Source organism: Phyllobates terribilis, unplaced genomic scaffold (genome assembly GCF_046119375.1).
Source record: "Phyllobates terribilis strain yellow unplaced genomic scaffold, ASM4611937v1 Scaffold_11__3_contigs__length_659146591, whole genome shotgun sequence".
Classification (NCBI taxonomy): Eukaryota; Metazoa; Chordata; class Amphibia; order Anura; family Dendrobatidae; genus Phyllobates; species Phyllobates terribilis.
Window position 1 is genome coordinate 345836885 of NW_027362771.1, and position 20402 is coordinate 345857286.

Sequence of the window (20402 nt, forward strand, 5' to 3'; positions counted from 1 at the left end):
GAATCCATATTTGTAACACCTTTTTAAATATACATGTAACAAAATTTTTTTACTATTAGGTCACTAGACATGTCCTTTTTCAAGCTTTTAAAAATAGTACAGTAGTTAAATCATCAAGTTATAAAACAATATGAACTAGTCAAACAATCAACAGCAAGTCTTTACACAGACCTTTTATCATCAATTTGTCCCTTCTACTGGGTGAAATGTAATCTTGTCCACAATCTCTTACTAACAATGGCTGTTCCCTTGTGTCAGTAGGTACGGCTGTTATGGGGTTAATATCTGATTTTTCGTTACTTTTATAATGTCGGCTTTTCTTGGATACACAAAGGACGGTGAAGAACCAGAAGGTGCAAAAAAAAGTCACATCTACTTCTTCATTATCATAATCTTTGGAGAGCCCATTAGCCGGCCACCAGTGCCGATCATATTCACAGGTCACATAACCAGTTATGTTATCTGTTGCCAATCTTGTGCCACCTTCAATCACTTCATAAGCTCACTGTCGTTGCTGAATAAAAAAAAATCTTGTTTTTATTTCTGTTTCATAACATGGAATGAAATGTGGTATTGCAGAGTCCCTTTGATGGGTTCTGCTTCCAGAAACCCATGTTTTAACAAACTCTCCTCTTCTTCATAGTCCCAGTTGAAAAGCTTGGGTGTTAAGATTTGGTGTGAATATGGCTTATGGATGCTAGCTCGAGCTTCAAGGCGTTTCACAATGACTCCTAAACCTTAAGTGCCATTCAGGTTCCACTCCAAAATCTTTATCATAATGGCATACATTTATAAAGTTTTTCCTATTTCTATACTGTTCAGAAGAGCCATCCGAGAAGAAGTAGACCTTGCTAAAACTTGGTAGGAGGTAAGTTTTTCATTGAAATCATGTTTTTTGGAACAAATGAACAGCTATTGAATCATGAAGTAAGCACTCAGATATCAGAACTACACTTGTATTTTATTTCTGACTGTAAGCAAAGGAGGCTTATTACTATTCAGCTAAGCAGACAGCAAATCGGACACTGAGCTCATCGCACAGGGCGCGCTGGGGAACACAATGCACAAGGGAGACCCTGAAACTAGCGTCACTGATGACGCTTCGTTTTAGGGCGGCAAACAAAGCAAGGGGAGTGTTGGGATGTCCCAGCCCCCTCCCTTCGATGACGCTTCATTTCAAGGCGGAAAGGGGAGTGACAGCAGTTTGTGCCAGCAGATGACAGTCGAGTATCCCATCATGCACTCGGATTCTCAAACGAATCGTCATAGGAAGTGGGTAATATACACAGAACCCTAAGTTGCAGTACAGAGTGAATGGTAGAGAATTTTACCATGACTTGAATTACAAAAGTTTTTAAAAATGTATCAATTGGAATTTTCTTTTGGGTTTCAGACTAACCCTTTTGTGACGTTTGGTCACAAAAACATTCTACAAAGTGTTCTGCACTTTTAGAAACCTTGTCAAAAGTCCATCTTTCAGATATCCACTGTTTATAAGTTATGCCATCTACCATAGCCTCTTCGAGATGAGGTCATATTTTTTCTTGGAGAGCAGTTACTGGAGGTCATTTTTTTCAGATATTTGGTAATAGTTTGAACTCTTTTCTGGACACATTATTTGAGACACATACTTTGTAATCACCAAGGTTGGACTCGCCAATCTGAGTATCTTTTAGCTTAGCTTCTTCAATCCTAAGCTTAGTGTTCTGGTGTGCTGTATATATGCATACTGAGTGTGCACCACTACCACGAGCCAGGACACAATTCTTAGGTCGCAGGTCAGAACATTTTGGTAGAAGTTGAATTTAAAAAAAAAAAAACAAATTCATAGGTTTCTTTCAAATTGGCAAGTACCAGCCGCTTATAGACATGAGTATTCTTGCCAGGTATAATTAGGCTCACTTCATCACTAAAAAAAAAAACTTTCACTGTATCCACTATAGATTTATCTAATGATTTGCCTGGTTTAAGATCAGAACAAGTCATCAGACTTTATATATATATATATTTTTTTTCTTCACATTTTGCATTCTCTAACAATATTACCAGAGAATAAAATCTCAAAAGAATTAAAAATATAAAAGGGAAAATTCATTGGTTCACTAGACATAGAATTATGGAATGACCCGGACAAGACTTCCTGTTCGAAGGCCTGTTGCCCTGCTTTCGAGGACTCTATTTCTGTAACTAAGAATCTTTCTGGAGGCCGGGAGCTGAATTTTAGCTTCAAACCATGATCTATGGTATTTTAAATTGAATTTACGGTACCTCTTGAGATTTCTAAGCCGTCAGGAAGAAACCTTTTTTAGCCTTCCACCTACCCGGGGGGGCCTGGCGTCATTGTCTTCTGGATCATTTTGGAGGATCAGTGGGAAAGGGGTCATAATTGAAGCTTTTCCCCTTAGCTCTTGTGACCTTCCATCTTGGATCTCTGGTCCTTCTGGACACAAACTGTCTCTTCCCAGAAGGACGAAAGGAATTAGCAGGTGTCTCTTCCCAGAAGGACGAAAGGAATTAGCAGGGAAGCCTTTCCAGGATCTCATTCAGAACTGGTCCGAAAAGGAATTCTCCCCGACATGGAATGCTGCACAGACTACTTTTGGAACGAAGATCCCTTGACCAAATCTTCAACCAAAGAGCCTGGCGAGTGCAGGTTAGATAAAGAGTATGAGCAGTTTGTGAGCCTTACTACACCAGCATCAGCTAAAAATCAGCTGCTTTTTGGATGGTTGGAAAACTGGCTAAAATCGAATCCCATGGACATTTATTTTTAATCTAATTGCAGCTGATCTAACCAAACAATTAGAGATCTCTCTGTGCATGTTGCAGCAATGTTTGGCTTAAATGCTGTTGTCCCAACTCATAGGCCCTTTTGAAGAAACTTTCTGGCTTTTTACCCAAGGGATCTTTCAGGAGGTCCTGGTTATCAAAGGGCTAAGCAGATTTGCAGGATACATGTGAACTGGCTGGATCGATTTTGGGGGCATTTTCCCCACTCACAAATACCGGATTCAAAGGGGTATTTTCTTTTAACCCTTTTTTTATCAGGCTTCTTCCACTCTTCCTTTACTAGGGAGGAAACATTTTTTTATGCACTGGAAAGCATTTCTGCTTTCTCCTCAACTCCAAACATCACATCCTGTATTGTTTTGGGATCCTTAACGTCCTCAATTTTCATTGTGGCCCCAACTAGTGTTGAGCAAATTTGTTCGGCATTTCAAATTCGTGTTTGGGGTTCCAGCTTGTTCGCTCCCCCCCCCCAAAAAAAAAAAAAAAAAAAAAAATCGGCTCCGCCCATGAACATCCCTGATTTGCCACAGTGTCAAGCAGATAACAAGGCTCAACACTAGCCCCAACTGCCTTCACGAATTTATGCTGGAAAACAAGGATGACCTTCATTATCATCTAAGGAGGAAGATGAAGAAGAAACATCTGAATAGAATCCTTCTAATTTCCATCTTCCAAGTCCTCGTCGGAACTTGTATCCTGCTTATCAGTAAGAACATAAGGGGTCCTATTCTTAAATTTCTTATAGGAACCTGTCATAGCCTTTGTACTATCTAAACTGCCCCCATTGCATTGTTAGTGATGCAACATTTTTTTCATTAAAATTGGCACATGTGTATAAAGCACTTTATACACTTATATCATACCTGCTCGTTTAGTCATAGGGGTGTGATTCATCGCATTTAGTCAGGGATGGTGCCGCCCACGCCATTCGCATTCTGGTGCCTGGTTTGCAGTGACATCACCAGTATGCCACGCTTGTGCAGTATGTCGCGCTTGTGCAGTATGTCAAGGCCAACCACGCTTGCTGATCTGGGAGCCGCTCGTGCACAGTAAAGCTATGTGTAGTTCCCAGCTTCACTGTGGGCAGCCGGAGCCGCTCGTCATGGCGCATGCGCGGCTCCCAGATCAACAAGCGTGGCTGGCCGGTATACACACTGCGCAAGGACTGCATACTGGTGACATCCAGGCACCAGAATGCAAATGGCGTGGGTTACGCCAACCCTGACTAAATGCGATGAATATGTGCTTTATACACGATTATAGCGCCGATTTTAATGAAAAAAAAAACTTGTTAGTGATGCACATTGCATCACTAACAACGCAATGGGGGCAGTTTACGCAATGGGGGCAGTTTAGATACTACAAAAGGACATAACAGGTTCCCTTTAAGTGAATTCCAAACTTCTGTTATAACTATCGCTTTCAGGTTCTTCATAAGGGATGATTCTTCTGCCAATGTTTTTTCAATGCAATGTTGGCACAACCTTTTATCATATGACTACAATAATTTGGCTCTCAAAGTGCACATTCTTTGTTTTATTCTGTGGTTTCCTAGGTCTGTCCTATAACAAAACACATTCAAGGGGAGACAGAATTAGCCCTGAAGTAGAAAGGGTATTTGACTTACACACGCCAGTAGCAGAAACTACCACACACGGAGGGGCTGGTTCCTCCACAGGATTCTTGGTTTGGCTTTCTTCCTCCATTCTGCAGGCGATAAACGGTATAGGGAGTGAACTTCTTATAATACCGGAGGTGCCCTTCTTCAAATCTCCCGCCGCTTGGATGGCCGCACCCACTAGGCTGCGTCCATCGGACACAACATCAGATTCTCCGGGTCACTATCTTCTCTCATCTGCAAACAAATTACCCCGAAAACCACCACTGCGGTAGTCGGGAAAGGAAGGGGTGACTTCACCATATCTTGCTGAGCCAGGGAACCACTGGACACTGTCTTGACAGTCTGCAGGCTGCATCATTTCAGCTGGGCGTTCTGCAGAGAATCCCTACGACTGCTCCAGCCTATAGAATCCTCCCCTTCCCGAACATCCCTGGCATCATCAGGGACCCTAGCTCTCCCTCCAAAGACAGGAAACCACTGAAGAGGGAAGAGAAGTATTATTCATATAACATATTATATATGTGTTCTCTGCCTGACTAATTAACCACTTCATGACCGGAGCATTTTCCGCTTTTTTGCGTTTTCGCTTTTTGCTCCCCTTCTTCCCAGAGCCAAAGACTCTTTATTTTTCGGTCAATATGGCAGTGTGAGGGCTTATTTTTTGCGGGACGAGTTGTACTTTTAAACGCCATTACTAGTTTTGCCATATCGTGTACTGGAAAACGGGAAAAAAATTCCAAGTGAGGTGAAATATCAAAAAAAAAAAAAAAAAAATGCAATTCCACAGATGTTTTTTTTTCTTTACACGTTCACTGAATGCTAAAACTGACCTGCCATTATTATTCTCCAGGTCATTATGAGTTCGTAGACACCAAACATGTATAGGTTCTATTTTATTTAAGTGGTGAAAAAAAATTCCAAAGTTTGCTAAAATAAATAAATAAATGGCGCCATTTTCCGAGACCCGCAGTGTCTCCATTTTTTGGGATCTGGGGCCGGGTGAGGGCTTATTTTTTGCGCGCCGGGCTGACGTTTTTATTGATACCATATTGGGGTAGATCCGATGTTTTGATCGCCCGTTATTGCATTTTATTGCAATGTTGCAGTGACCAAAAATAGGAATTCTGGCGTTTGGAATTTTTTTCTCATTACGCCGTTTAAGGATCGGATTAATTATTTTTTTTATATTGATAGATCGGGGGATTCTGAACGCGGCGATACCAAATGTGTGTATGTGGGGTTCTTTTTTTAATATTATTTTATTTTGAATGGGGCAAAAGGGGGGTGATTTTTTTAAAACTTTTTTTTTTTTTTCACTTTTTGCATGCTTCAATAGTCTCCATAGGAGACTTGAAGCAGCAACTGTTCGATTGCCTCTGCTACATAGAGGTGATCAGCAGATCACCTCTATGTAGCAGAAATGCTCCTGTGCTATGAGTGCTGACCACTAGGTGGCGTTCAGAGCAATCTTTACATGACAACCACTGGAGTCTGCTGCAGACCCAGGGTTGTCATGCCCACCCATCAGTGACCCGCTATCATGTGACTGGGTCACCGATGGGCGGGGTAAGTGACGCGCTTCCGGCGCGGCGCTATTAAATGGCGCTGTCAGAGATTGACAGCGGCATTTAACTAGTTAACAGCCGCGGGTGGATCGCGATTCCACCCGTGGCTGTTGCGGGCACATGTCAGCTGTAATAATCAGCTGACATGTGCTTGGTTCAGTGTGGGCTCAGCGCCGGAGCCCCCGCTGAACCGGCCTTTCCGAAGTGGTGCGTACTACTGATGCCCTTCAATTGAATGGGAAGCAGATGTGCAGTACACTGCGCCAGCCACTACAACTTGACGGCCAAGCACCGCATGTAAGGACTTCCGGCGGCCGCCACCTGCACCGATAACAGCTGATCGGCGGGGGTGCCGCATGCGGGACCTAGGCTGATCATACATTGATGCCCTATTCTATAGATAGGGCATAAATGTGAAAGTAGTGGACAACCCCTTTAAAGGAGGTCCTCTCATGCTCTATAAACCACTGCAGTTGGAAAAGAGGTTCTGCCTTTTAACTCCTTTAAAGCCCATGACGTACTAATACGCGTCAGTGCCCTGGGCTTTAAGAGCCTGACCCGTATTAGTACGTCACAGCTGACACCCGGTACTATGTGCAGGGAGCGATCCCTCACCGCTCCCAGCACATTAACCCCCGCAATGCTGCGATCGAAGTCGATCACAGCATTGCGGAGGCAAGGGGAGGTGATCGCAATGCTCACCTCCTCTTCCGGCCTCCAGCGTTGTCTGCCGCGGCTTCCCGGGTGTTGCCATGACGACCCGATGTCGTCATGACAACATCCGGGTCACCAGACAGCAGGAAGATTGTTTGGACATGCGTAGTGCATCTCCAAACTATCTTCTCCCTGTCCAGTGCTGACTGCCTGCATGGCACAGGGATGGTGCTCCATCCCTATGCTGTGCAGGCGATCAGAATAAAAAAAAAGTGAAAGTCCCATAGTGGGACAAAGTAAACAAACTCCCAAAAAGTGAAAAAAAAAAAAAAAATTGTAAAAATATAAAAAAAAAAAAAAATAATCCACTAAAAATAAAAATATAATGTACCCATCAATAAATATTATTATGAAAAAAACAAAACAATAGAAGTACACATATTTGGTATCGCCGCGTCCATAACGACCTGGCCTATAAAACTGTTCCACTAGTTAACCCCTTCAGTGAATACGGTAAAAAAATAAAATAAAAAACAAAGCAAAAAACAATGCTTTATCATCATACCGCCAAACAAAAAATGGAATAACACGCGATCAAAAAGACGAATATAAATAAAAATGGTATCGCTGAAAACGTCATCTCGTCCCGCAAAAAAACAAGCCACCATAAAGCTCCATCATCCGAAAAATCAAAAAGTTACAGCTCTCAGAATAAAGCGATGCAAAAGAATAATTTTTTCTATAAAATAGCTTTTACTGTGTAAAAGCGCCAAAACATAAAAAACGATATAAATGTGGTACCGCTGTAAACGCACTGACCCGAAGAATAAAGCTACCTTATCAATTTTACCACACCCGGAGCAGAATAAAAAAATGTAAAAAAAACACAATTCCTGAATTGTTGGTTTTTGTTTATTCTGCCTCCCAAAAATAGGAATAGAAAGCGATCAAAAAATGTCACGTGCCTGAAAATGGCACCAATAACACTTTTTCATTTTTACGAATCAATTTGTGAAGCACTTGGGGGTTCCAAGTGTTCACTATGCAAGTGCTTCACAAATTGATTCGTAAAAATGAAAAAGTGTTTTTTTTCCACTTTTTCATTTTTACGAATCAATTTGTGAAGCACCTGGGGGATCCAAGTTCTCACTATGCATCTAGATAGGTGCCTTGGGGGGTCTAGTTTCCAAAATGGGGTCACTTGTGGGGGGTTTCCACTGTTTAGGCACACAGGGGCTCTCCAAAGGCAACATGGTGTCCGCTAACAATTTGAGCCGATTTTCCATTCAATTTGTTAGCGGACACCATGTCGTGTTTGGAGAGCCCCTGATGTGCCTAAACAGTGGAGCTCCCCTACAAGTGACCCCATTTTGGAAACTATACTCCTCAAGGAACCTATTTAGATGCATCTGCGTGCCCAGGGGAAATTGCTCAACAAATTTTGGGGTCCATTTTTTCCTGTTACCCCTGCGAAAATAAAAAAAAATTGGGTCTAAAGTTTTGTGAAAAAAGTTAAATGTTCATTTTTTTCTTCCACATTCCAAAAATTCCTGTGAAGTACCTGAAGGGTTAATAAAGTTCTTAAATGTAGTTTTGAGCACCTTGAGGGGTGCAGTTTTTAGAATGGTGTCACTTTTGGGTATTTTCTGTCATAAAGGCCCCTCAAAGTGACTTCAAATGTGATGTGGTCCCTAAAAAAATGGTTTTGTAAATTTTGTTGGAAAAATGAGAAATCGCTGGTCAACTTTTAACCCTTATAGCTCCCTAACAAAAAAAAATTTTGGTTCCAAAATTGTGCTGATGTAAAGTAGACATGTGGGAAATGTTATTTATGAACTCTTTTGTGTGACATATCTCTCTGATTTAAGGGCATAAAAATTCAAATTTTGAAAATTGCTAAATTTTCAAAATTTTTGCCACATTTCCGTTTTTTTCACAAATAAACGCAAGTGATATCGAAGAAATTTTACCACAATCATGAAGTACAATATGTCACGAAAAAATAATCTCAGAATCAGGGGGATCCGTTGAAGCGTTCCAGAGTAATTACCTCAAAGTGACAGTGGTCAGAATTGTAAAAATTGGCCTGGTCATTAACGTGCAAACCACCCTCGGGGGTAAAGGGGTTAAATCTGTAGGTTTCCGGTCCTTGGGGGCGGATGAACTCTCTATGGTGAAGTCATAGGGAAGGGAAAAATCTGCTGTGTATTAGCACCATGTATGATGAAATTTACCTTGCTGAGAATCTAAAGGACACAAAAGACAAGTGCTACCCTTTCTGGTCATTCCTTACAACCTCTCTCTCAGGTTGAACCACAAATAGACAATCTTATTTATCATTTACCATGCCTAGCATTCAGACAGGCTGATGTTTCACAATAACCCCTTTCCTGTTCTTCATCACATGATAGCGTTTAAAGGATAAATTGGGGGCTGACATTTCTAAGGAACGCACAGGTCATCCCACAAAATTGTTTCCTGACAATCGGAACTATAACTGCAGTTTCCTCATGAGAACCTACTGAGATGTCTCCAGTTTCCATCAGAGTTCCTGGCTCCTGAGTCATATTTGGATGCTGCACACAAGTCATGTGTTGTGGGAGGTGAATGAAAAGCTGACTATTCGGTTCAGATGGTGAATGTGGAGCTTGTCGGATAATTCCTGCAGCCTACTGAAATGTTTTCCATCAGCAAAATATCCTGTCACCTTGCCAAAATACAGATTATATAGAAACAATAGAGATGTGTACAGTCCACAAATAGTCAGAAGGTGAGGCGGTGTATGTGTTTCTTACAGGCACTGTCCCCAATACAAATGATAAAATCGGAGCGGCTGCCCATAGCCATTGATCACATCACTGCTTACATTTTTTAATATGCCCTGAAAGTTTACAACACACCCTCCAAATCTGGGCTTAGGGTACATCCAAATGGCCGGGAATGCTACAGTTTTGTACATGGAAACACCAGTGTAAATTTTAGTTCTAATCATGTGAATTCAGCCACAAATTCCCAGATCTGCAGAGAATTTTTCCAACCTGTGGAGGTCACGTGAGCAAAAAAACTTCACTTTTTATTAGTCCGGGTTCAGCTCGGCTTTTTTTTTTTTTTTTTTTTATAGTTCATTTACGGACTGCAATGCTCGGATTAATCACGGGTTTCCCGACCCAAACTTACAGCCTTGTAGACGAATATGAGGTTGTAAGTTAGGGCCAGCAAGACACTGCGGTTTGCATATGGACCTTGAACTACACCTGTCAGTTCCTAGCCTTAGTCTGCAGCATTTTCAGTATGAACCTAAAACAGTCAATCTTTTAGAAATCTCATGTTCACCTGCTCATCAGTTTTGTGACCAGTCTCCAGAGTAAAGCAATGTGCATCACTAACAAGCTGTTTTCATGAAAATTGTTGCAGCTCTAATGATTTTAGAACGTTTAATATACTTCGATCCTACATGAGTTTTCAGTCATAGGGGAGTGCTTGTCATATTCAGTCATGAGCGGGCGTAGCATTCACTCACTGCTGGTGCCTCCCATGTATTTGAATCCGGCTCCCGGCGAACGCTGATATTGTGGGGCGCAGGCGCACTTGTATATGTCCGGCCGCCTGCGCAGTGAGGCTGTGTGATTACCAGCTTCACTGCGCTATGACGCACTATATTCCCTGCGCAATGCTTTCATCACAGAATGCTCCCTTTGCAGCAATTCCAGCATTGCAGACCTTTGGCATTCTAGTTGTTAATTTGCTGAGGTAATCTTGAGGAACTTCACCCCATGCTTCCTGAATCCCCTCCCACAAGTTGGATTGGCTTGATGGGCACTTTTTGCGTACCATACGGTCAAGCTGCTCCCACAACAGCTCAATGGGGTTGAGATCTGGTGACTGCGCTGGCCACTCCATTACAGATAGAATACCAGCTGCCAGCTTCTTCCCTAAATAGTTCATGCACAATTTGGAGGTGTGCTTTGTGTCATTGTCCTGTTGTAGGATGAAATTGGCTGCAATCAAGCGCTGTCCACAGGGTATGGCATGGCGTTGCAAAATGGAGTGATAGCTTTCCTTATTCAAAATCCCATTTACCTTGTACAAATCTCCCACTTTACCAGCACCAAAGCAACCCCAGACCATCACATTACCTCCTCCATGCTTGACAGATGGCGTCAGGCACTCTTCCAGCATCTTTTCAGTTGTTCTGCTTCTCACAAATGTTCTTCTGTGTGATCCAAACACCTCAAACTTTGATTCGTCTGTCCATAAAACTTTTTTCCAATCTTTCTCTGTCCAATGTCTGTGTTCTTTTGCCCACATTAATCTTTTCCGTTTATTAGCCAGTCTCAGATATGGCTTTTTCTTTGCCACTTTGCCCTGAAGGCCAGCATCCCGGAGTCGCCCCTTCACTGTAGACGTTGACACTGGCGTTTTGCGTGTACTATTTAAACTAGAGACGCTAATGTACTAGTCTTGTTGCTCAGTTGTGTCGTGGGGCCTCCCACTTCTCTTTCTACTCTGGTTAGAGCCTGTTTGTGCTCTCCTCTGAAGGGAGTAGTACACACCGTTGTAGGAAATCTTCAGTTTCTTGGCAATCTCTCGCATGGAATAGCCCTAATTTCTAAGAACAAGAATAGACCGTCGAGTTTCACATGAAAGTTCTCTTTTTCTGGCCATTTTGAGAGTTTCATATAACAAACAAATGTAATGCTCCAGATTCTCAACTAGCTCAAAGGAAGGTCAATTTTATAGCTTCTCAAATCAGTCAAACCGTTTTCAGCTGGGCTAACATACTTGTGCAAGGGTTTTCTAAACATCCATTAGCCTTCTTACACAGTTAGCAAACACAATGTACCATTAAAAGTTAAAACACTGGAGTGGTTGTTGTTGGAAATGGGCCTCTATACACCTATGTAGATATTGCAATAAAAACATGTTTGCAGCTAGAATATTCATTTACCACATTAACAATGTATAGAGTGTATTTCTGATTCATTTAATGTTAGCTTCATTGAAAAAAAAAAGTGCTTTTCTTTCAAAAATAATTAAATTTCTAAATGACCCCAAACTTTTGAACGGTAGTGTAAGTATATTAAACGTTATAAAATCATTATAGCTGCAACAATTTTCATGAAAACAGCTGGTTAGTGATGCACAATGCATCACGAACAACGCTATGGGGGCAGTCTAGAGGGCAGCTAGGACGTGACAGGTTCCCTTTAAGAATCCTCACAGCACGCACACTACGCGCTGTCAGGACTCCCTAGTGCTGGTTCCTTGAGCGGGTGGATGTGTTGCCACACATATGCGATTTGCACACATCCCACATGCTCGGCCTCGCTCAATACCAATGAATTGAGCACTGCTGAACAAGTCTAGTTGAAATGTGGATGGAAGAATGCAAATCACATACTTGCGTTCACATGTCTGCCCGCTGCCGGCAAATCCTGAGAGCAGGACTGTGAGGATTCGCAAGTCTACAGTCACAGAGTGACTGCAGTCTTGAGCCTAATACCTGGACAACCCCTTTGAGTTACAGGTTTTAAGAATGATGTAACGTTTCCAGAACTGATGGAAACAGTTGAAACTTTTTTCCACACGCAATATTCACATGCCCGGCTGACAGCAGCTTCCTATCGCAGAATCAGCCATTTGTTGGTGGGGGGGTTAGGGGCAGAGAGCAGGACTCATGATCATGATGGGATCAACCAGGTGGGCACATTTTGAAGAAATCATCTGAGCAAGCTTACAAAATTAGAGATCATACAGTTCTAGCCAAAAGCAGAATAGGAGTATCAGTCGATGGACTACCATGGGCTGTTTTATTCTAGCAAATCATAGATGTGGTTGTTGACCCCCTCCCCATGTAATGATCTGATGAAGGTGAAAATGTATTCTGAATATATGCATACACTGCGCTAGGCTACATTATACACAGCCCATAGAGAAGTAAACTCACTTTTCAAATCCTAGGAACCCTTTAAGCAACATAGCGTTTTATGGCAAACAGTATATTGAAATAGCAATAACCTTTATTTGGCACCAATATTTACTACAGTGCTTTACAATAAATGGTCACTGTCATTTTAACACATTTAGCATAAATCAATAGTACAAGTGTAAAAACTTCATAAAATATCAACAAAGTCTACCATGCTTCTTTTGCCCCATAAACTCATTACTCATTCTGAAATGCAGCTCAAATAGATCAAAACAAACCACCAGCACACTGAGTGATAGGATTACAGCTGCCTACTGAAGACTATGGAGATTGGCAGGCGGAGAAGCAGAGGCACAGACAGACCCGTGCTGCATCTTACTAGAAAACGTCCTCTCTCTGGACCGGCGGGGCACAACGTACCAAATGTGGATATGTGGCACCAGCCCAGTGAGTATAGTTTAAAAAGAAAAAATTTGTAAATGTGAGTATGTGTATATATATATTTATTTATTTTTAATTTAATTTTTCAATTTCTTACACTACCCTGGGTTGATTAAAGTTAAGTTTAAAGTAATGGACAACCCCTTTGAGGAATCTGTTATCAACAAGTCTGTAGATTAATTACACACAAGGGCTTGGGACAATATCATCTCTAACTTCTCATAAACAGATGGCTCATATTCACCAGGAACCCAAACACAATCCTTATGACCATATCTTGCATCTAAAAACCAGAAATCAGACAGCGAGGAGATAAGTTCTGCCAGGTGTTATAAATGAAATCGCTGCTTCCTACTCATGTATTTACATACCCGAAAAAGTAGGAGACACGTACAAATAACCAGAAACATGCTGACACAACAATCTGCAGAGCACATAGTGGCTCTACGTGTAAGGAATGTGCTGAGCCCTAAGTAAGCGCAGACTTGCAAGGGAGCAGGGAGCAGGGCGCAGAGATGGGGGGAGGGGGAGCAGGGCGCAGAGATGGGGAGGGGGAGCAGGGGGGGGGGGCAGGGCGCAGAGAGGGGGGGGGGAGCAGGGCGCAGAGAGGGGGGGGGAGCAGGGCGCAGAGAGGGGGGGGGAGCAGGGCGCAGAGAGGGGGGGGGAGCAGGGCGCAGAGAGGGGGGGGGAGCAGGGCGCAGAGAGGGGGGGGGAGCAGGGCGCAGAGAGGGGGGGGAGCAGGGCGCAGAGAGGGGGGGGAGCAGGGCGCAGAGAGGGGGGGGAGCAGGGCGCAGAGAGGGGGGGGGGGAGCAGGGCGCAGAGAGGGGGGGGGAGCAGGGCGCAGAGAGGGGGGGGGGAGCAGGGCGCAGAGAGGGGGGGGAGCAGGGCGCAGAGAGGGGGGGGGAGCAGGGCGCAGAGAGGGGGGGGGAGCAGGGCGCAGAGAGGGGGGGGGAGCAGGGCGCAGAGAGGGGGGGGGAGCAGGGCGCAGAGAGGGGGGGGAGCAGGGCGCAGAGAGGGGGGGGAGCAGGGCGCAGAGAGGGGGGGGAGCAGGGCGCAGAGAGGGGGGGGGGAGCAGGGCGCAGAGAGGGGGGGGAGCAGGGCGCAGAGAGGGGGGGGAGCAGGGCGCAGAGAGGGGGGGGGGCAGGGCGCAGAGAGGGGGGGGGCAGGGCGCAGAGAGGGGGGGGCAGGGCGCAGAGAGGGGGGGGAGCAGGGCGCAGAGAAGGGGGGGGAGCAGGGCGCAGAGAAGGGGGGGGAGCAGGGCGCAGAGAAGGGGGGGAGCAGAGAGGGGGGGGCAGAGAGGGCGGGGGGGGAGCAGAGAGGGCGGGGGGGGGCAGAGAGGGCGGGGGGGGGCAGAGAGGGCGGGGGGGGGCAGAGAGGGCGGGGGGGGAGCAGAGAGGGCGGGGGGGGAGCAGAGAGGGCGGGGGGGGGAGCAGAGAGGGCGGGGGGGGGAGCAGAGAGGGCGGGGGGGGGAGCAGAGAGGGCGGGGGGGGGAGCAGAGAGGGCGGGGGGGGAGCAGAGAGGGCGGGGGGGAGCAGAGAGGGCGGGGGGGGGGGAGCAGAGAGGGCGGGGGGGGAGCAGAGAGGGCGGGGGGGGAGCAGAGAGGGCGGGGGGGGAGCAGAGAGGGCGGGGGGGGGGGAGCAGAGAGGGCGGGGGGGGGGGGAGCAGAGAGGGCGGGGGGGGGGGGGGGAGCAGAGCTTTTTTCCCAAATGCAAAGTTGCATGGCCCCTGAGCTCTTTGTGTGTGCAGAGCTGAGTGGCCCTTGAGGCTTCTTCACGGTATAGACCTGTGCGACCACTGAACTCCTTTGACGAGCAAGGTTGCATTTTTCAGGGTAAGACCTGCATGGCATACGAGCTTTCACAGCAAGGAAACCATTGTGGCTTGAAACAGAGCAAACCCGCTTGGCCTCAGAAACTTTTTGTCTTCAGATGGTAAAGCTACATAGGCACCGAGCTAATTCACCGTGCAGTGTGGTGGGGTACTCAGGCTTTTAGGTGAGTAGGCACTAAGCACTACATTGGGGCTGTGGCAGCAAGCGATGCCCCCTCCTCAAACACGGGGGGGGGGGCGCTGTGGCAGCGAGCGATGCCCCCTCCTCACAAACGGGGGGGGGCCCTGTGGCAGCGAGCGATGCCCCCTCCTCACAAACGGGGGGGGCGCTGTGGCAGCGAGCGATGCCCCCTCCTCACACACGGGGGTCTGTGGCAGCGATGCCCCCTCCTCACACACGGGGGTCTGTGGCAGCGATGCCCCCTCCTCACACACGGGGGTCTGTGGCAGCGATGCCCCCTCCTCACACACGGGGGTCTGTGGCAGCGATGCCCCCTCCTCACACACGGGGGTCTGTGGCAGCGATGCCCCCTCCTCACACACGGGGGTCTGTGGCAGCGATGCCCCCTCCTCACACACGGGGGGGGGGGCGTTTGTGGCAGCGATGCCCCTTCCTCACACACAGGGGGGGGGGGTCTGTGGCAGCGATGCTCCCCTCCTCACACACGGGGGTCTGTGGCAGCGATGCTCCCCTCCTCACACACGGGGGTCTGTGGCAGCGATGCTCCCCTCCTCACACACGGGGGTCTGTGGCAGCGATGCTCCCCTCCTCACACACAGGGGGGGGGGGGGTTTGTGGCAGCGATGCTCCCCTCCTCACACACGGGGGTCTGTGGCAGCGATGCCCCCTCCTCACACACGGGGGTCTGTGGCAGCGATGCTCCCCTCCTCACACACGGGGGTCTGTGGCAGCGATGCTCCCCTCCTCACACACGGGGGTCTGTGGCAGCGATGCTCCCCTCCTCACACACGGGGGGGGGGGGGTCTGTGGCAGCGATGCTCCCCTCCTCACACACGGGGGTCTGTATGTAGACATATGGCGGCGCCCTGCCTTTATATACGGAGTCCGCTGATATTGTGGGCTTAGGCTACAGACTAATGTGAAACATGAAGAGCGGAGACATGAGAGCGGACCATGGCGGCACAGCCCACACTACAGACATGGGGTGAGATCAGAGGACATGACACCACTACCTGCGCCGCTACTTTACTGCAACTGTCACTTCTCAGTGTTACTCACCGCCCCGGTGAAGATGTCCTCTCCCTCTGTGTCACTGTCAGCGCCCGGTGCTTCCTCATCTTCATCCAGTTCCGGGGGACCGTGCTGTAAAACTCCACTTTCATCCGCCATCACTGGAACTGCCGGAAGCGGGGGGATCACACAGGAACTCCGGACAGCGGCGGACTGAGGGCGATGGCGAGCTGACGTCAGGACCAGAGGAAAACATAACACATGCGAAGCGGCGCCCTCGTGTGGTGGAAACCGGGTACTGACAGTGTGAGGGAACAGGAAATGTGCAGCTTGTTATCCAGTATATAAATACACGTGTGTAGTTGTGTCATCCTGTATACAGTACATGTGTGTAGTGTTATCCTGTATACAGTACATGTGTGTAGTGTCATCCTGTATACAGTACATGTGTGTAGTGTTAGCCTGTATACAGTACATGTGTGTAGTTGTGTCATCCTGTATACAGTACATGTGTGTAGTTGTGTCATCCTGTATACAGTACATGTGTGTAGTGTTAGCCTGTATACAGTACATGTATATAGTGTCATCCTGTATACAGTACATGTGTGTAGTGTTAGCCTGTATACAGTACATGTGTGTAGTGCTAGCCTGTATACAGTACATGTGTGTAGTGTTAGCCTGTATACAGTACATGTGTGTAGTGCTAGCCTGTATACAGTACATGTGTGTAGTGTTATCCTGTATACAGTACATGTGTGTAATGTTAGCCTGTATACAGTACATGTGTGTAGTGTTATCCTGTATACAGTACACGTGTGTAGTTGTGTCATCCTGTATACAGTACATGTGTGTAGTGTTATCCTGTATACAGTACATGTATGTAGAGTTATCCTGTATACAGTACATGTGTATAGTGTCATCCTGTATACAGTACATGTGTGTAGTGTTATCCTGTATACAGTACATGTGTGTAGTGTTATCCTGTATACAGTACACGTGTGTAGTTGTGTCATCCTGTATACAGTACATGTGTGTAGTGTTATCCTGTATACAGTACATGTGTATAGTGTCATCCTGTATACAGTACATGTATGTAGAGTTATCCTGTATACAGTACATGTGTATAGTGTCATCCTGTATACAGTACATGTGTGTAGTGTTATCCTGTATACAGTACATGTGTGTAGTGTCATCCTGTATACAGTACATGTGTGTAGTGTTAGCCTGTATACAGTACATGTGTGTAGTGTTATCCTGTATACAGTACATGTATATAGTGTTATCCTGTATACAGTACATGTATGTAGTGTTATCCTGTATACAGTACGTGTGTGTAGTGTTAGCCTGTATACAGTACATGTATGTAGTGTTATCCTGTATACAGTACGTGTGTGTAGTGTTAGCCTGTATACAGTACATGTATGTAGTGTTATCCTGTATACAGTACATGTATATAGTGTCATCCTGTATACAGTACATGTGTGTAGTGTTAGCCTGTATACAGTACATGTATGTAGTGTTAGCCTATATACAGTACATGTGTGTAGTGTTAGCCTGTATACAGTACATGTGTGTAGTGCTAGCCTGTATACAGTACATGTGTGTAGTGTTAGCCTGTATACAGTACATGTGTGTAGTGTTAGCCTGTATATAATAAGTGTGTAGTGTTATCCTGTATGCATACTTCCCAACTTTTGTAGAACAGAAAGAGGGACAAACTATGCGGCGCGCGTAGGGTGGCACGGCAAATTTTGTCCACGCCCCTGGCCACACGCCAATCCACACACATTTACCATTATCTTTTTCCCCTGGCAGGAGGAGTTGTTAGAGGGGCGCTGGTAGTGAGGGAAATTCAGCAAAGTCCAGAGACTGCAGGGTGCAGATCCAAATCCAGGACTGTCCACTGTATCCCGGACAGTTGGGACTAGAGATGAGCAGATCGATTCCCAGGTCTCTGCCCCAGTGTCCAGATCAGTGCTAACTGGCGGCTGGAGAGAGGCTGCAATTCTCTTATTTTCCGGCGCGACGTCATCTGTGCATCCTGCAGATGTTCGCACCAAACTACACAAGAACAATCTTCTCCCCTTTATTTGGCGTGTTTTGGTGCAGATGTGAAGCCTCGTTTTTAAAGGTGCTTTTTGTAGTGCAGAAAAGCTTTGATTTTGCACTTAATGAGGTATTTGAGTTTTTTTTAGGCTCCACATAGAAGCGTCTGCAGACGCTGCTGAACTCTGCTGTACCATGTATTCATACAATACTTATTTTTAACTAGTTTCTTATTTTTTAAGTTTCTTATTTTTTATTTTTCTTTAGCAGGCTTATTGACTTTGGCTGAGGCTGAATATTTGATCATTTATATGTATTATTTATGTGGCCATCATTTGTGCACATCTATATAAAACAAGGTTGCCATCCGTGTCGGGAGACTCCATTTGGGACAAGATGACTGTGGAAACAGTTGAATGCATACCATGTAATTGTTATACCTTGTATTTCATATATTTGTATTTTTACATCGTATGTTATAGTTATACACTGTATGTGGCACTCCCTCTCTTCTAAAGTAGGTCTGTATATGTGAATTATTTATGACCTATGATGATGTATATCTATGGGGTTTTGACTTTATAATTATATGGCTGTTGACCATTTACATTATGTGAGTGGTGGCCACATTTAAAAGTGTCAATCTGTATATTTATTCAATATGTGCTATTCATTGATTATTGTATCGTAATATATACAAATATCCTGTATATTTACATCCCTGTTACCATAATGTATCCACTTCTATCTATGTTCATTGTTACAGTATGGTTTAGCTCCATGGGGGGTGGCATTCTGGTGTCCGCAGCTCTTTTCCGTAAGGTATGGGCTCTCCTTCCTTCTTTCGGTGCATATACAAACATGTTTACATTGCTAGATTGTGCGACATGCACACATGCCCGCGTCTTGGTACGCAGGGGCATCGCCGTCCCTACATACCTGACTTCTTTCGGCATCCTTGGGTAGTTTCCTGCCGCGATGCCGAGGGAGCCTGGTGTCCTGGTTACGGCGTTGCTCCCTGCGTCACTTCCGGTAAGTCGCAGGGCTTGACTGGGTAGCGTCACTCATCACTATGACTACACACACGTGAGTTGCTATTTCCGGTGTGGGCGGTGTGCCGTCTTATTGGCCAGCCCTTTTTCGCGCTATATATTTAAATGATTGTCTATTGAGCCACAGCAGTCCCCTTGAGAAAGGCAATAGCGCCGAAACGCGCGTCGGGGAAGCACGCATCGTGCAGGCTCTCCGTCTCCCACCTAGGTAATTATGCATGACCTTTTGATTATGTGAGGATAGAAATGTTTACCCCTGGGACATGGCTATTTATAATATATATTGATGTTTCGCCATGGTGTCCCTTCATATTTGCTAGAGTCTCCTAAGCATATGATAATGGGGAGTATGGTAGTTGTGAGACGAGATTCCTGCATTTCTTATGCCGCCTGCCTGTTTTTACTTATGTTTTAACGATTTGTATGTTGATTTGGTACTCATTTGTCTCCCTGGACATTTTGCTCCATTTTCTACTTTGTATGTAAAGAATTTTTCAATAAAGTTTATACACATTTTTCACATTATGGCAATGTGATCGTTGTTTTCTGCTTCGGCACTCCTTTATGTATAGTTTTTCAACGATTGGCCATCTATATATATATCTAGCGAGTGGGTTGTAGCATGGACGGTCCATACTTATTTTGTCTGATATATATATTTAGACTGTGCAACTCTAAACTCTGCTCTAATTCACATCTTTGAACTCTGCGGTAGTGATGAGCGAGCGTGTGTTGTTAACCCTTTCGGTGAGAATGCTCGGGTTATGGGAGGGAGAGGAGATCGCTGAAGCAGGACATTAATCATGTTCTGATCACTATAAGAGGGGTCTCCAGAGCACCCCTTCATACGCTATTATAAAGTTATAGGCACTGCACACAGTGACATTTGTGCCTCATTGCCTGTCAGCCAAAAACAGAATTTGCTTTATAAGCACATCTGTGATTGGCTGACAGAGAATGCTACTATCCCTGTGTCCTCGGTGCCCTAGAGTCACAGCTTGGAGCGGGTAGCTTCCGCAGAAGACGACTGTGGCCCAAACTGATAGGATGGTAAGACATCCAGTCTCTCCCATGGAAGTTCTGGAATAGTATTGTTTTAAAGAAATCAAAAATGTCTATATGAACATGTTGGCAGCAGTGGTCACCTGCGGAAAGTGCCGGTCACATATCCACAAGTCGTGTGCACAGCGGCTGCCAGTGACATGCACTAGTGCGATCTGTACCTGGCAAGTGCAAGCTGCAATCTCACATAGACCATAAGTCTGTATTAAGAATCACTGAA

The 20402-nt window shown here is 45.6% G+C and overlaps 1 protein-coding gene across 1 annotated transcript in view; it reads right to left on the reverse strand.

Moving 5' to 3' along the window:
- Positions 1-16283, reverse strand: part of SNX1 (sorting nexin 1) — a 73836-nt gene extending 57553 nt beyond the window's left edge. Inside the window, exon 1 of the mRNA XM_073652840.1 lies at positions 16071-16283. Coding sequence (XP_073508941.1) covers positions 16071-16181 — 111 coding nt within the window. The 5' untranslated portion in view covers positions 16182-16283. The remainder of the gene's footprint in view (positions 1-16070) is intronic.
- Between the last annotated feature and the right edge of the window lie 4119 nt (positions 16284-20402).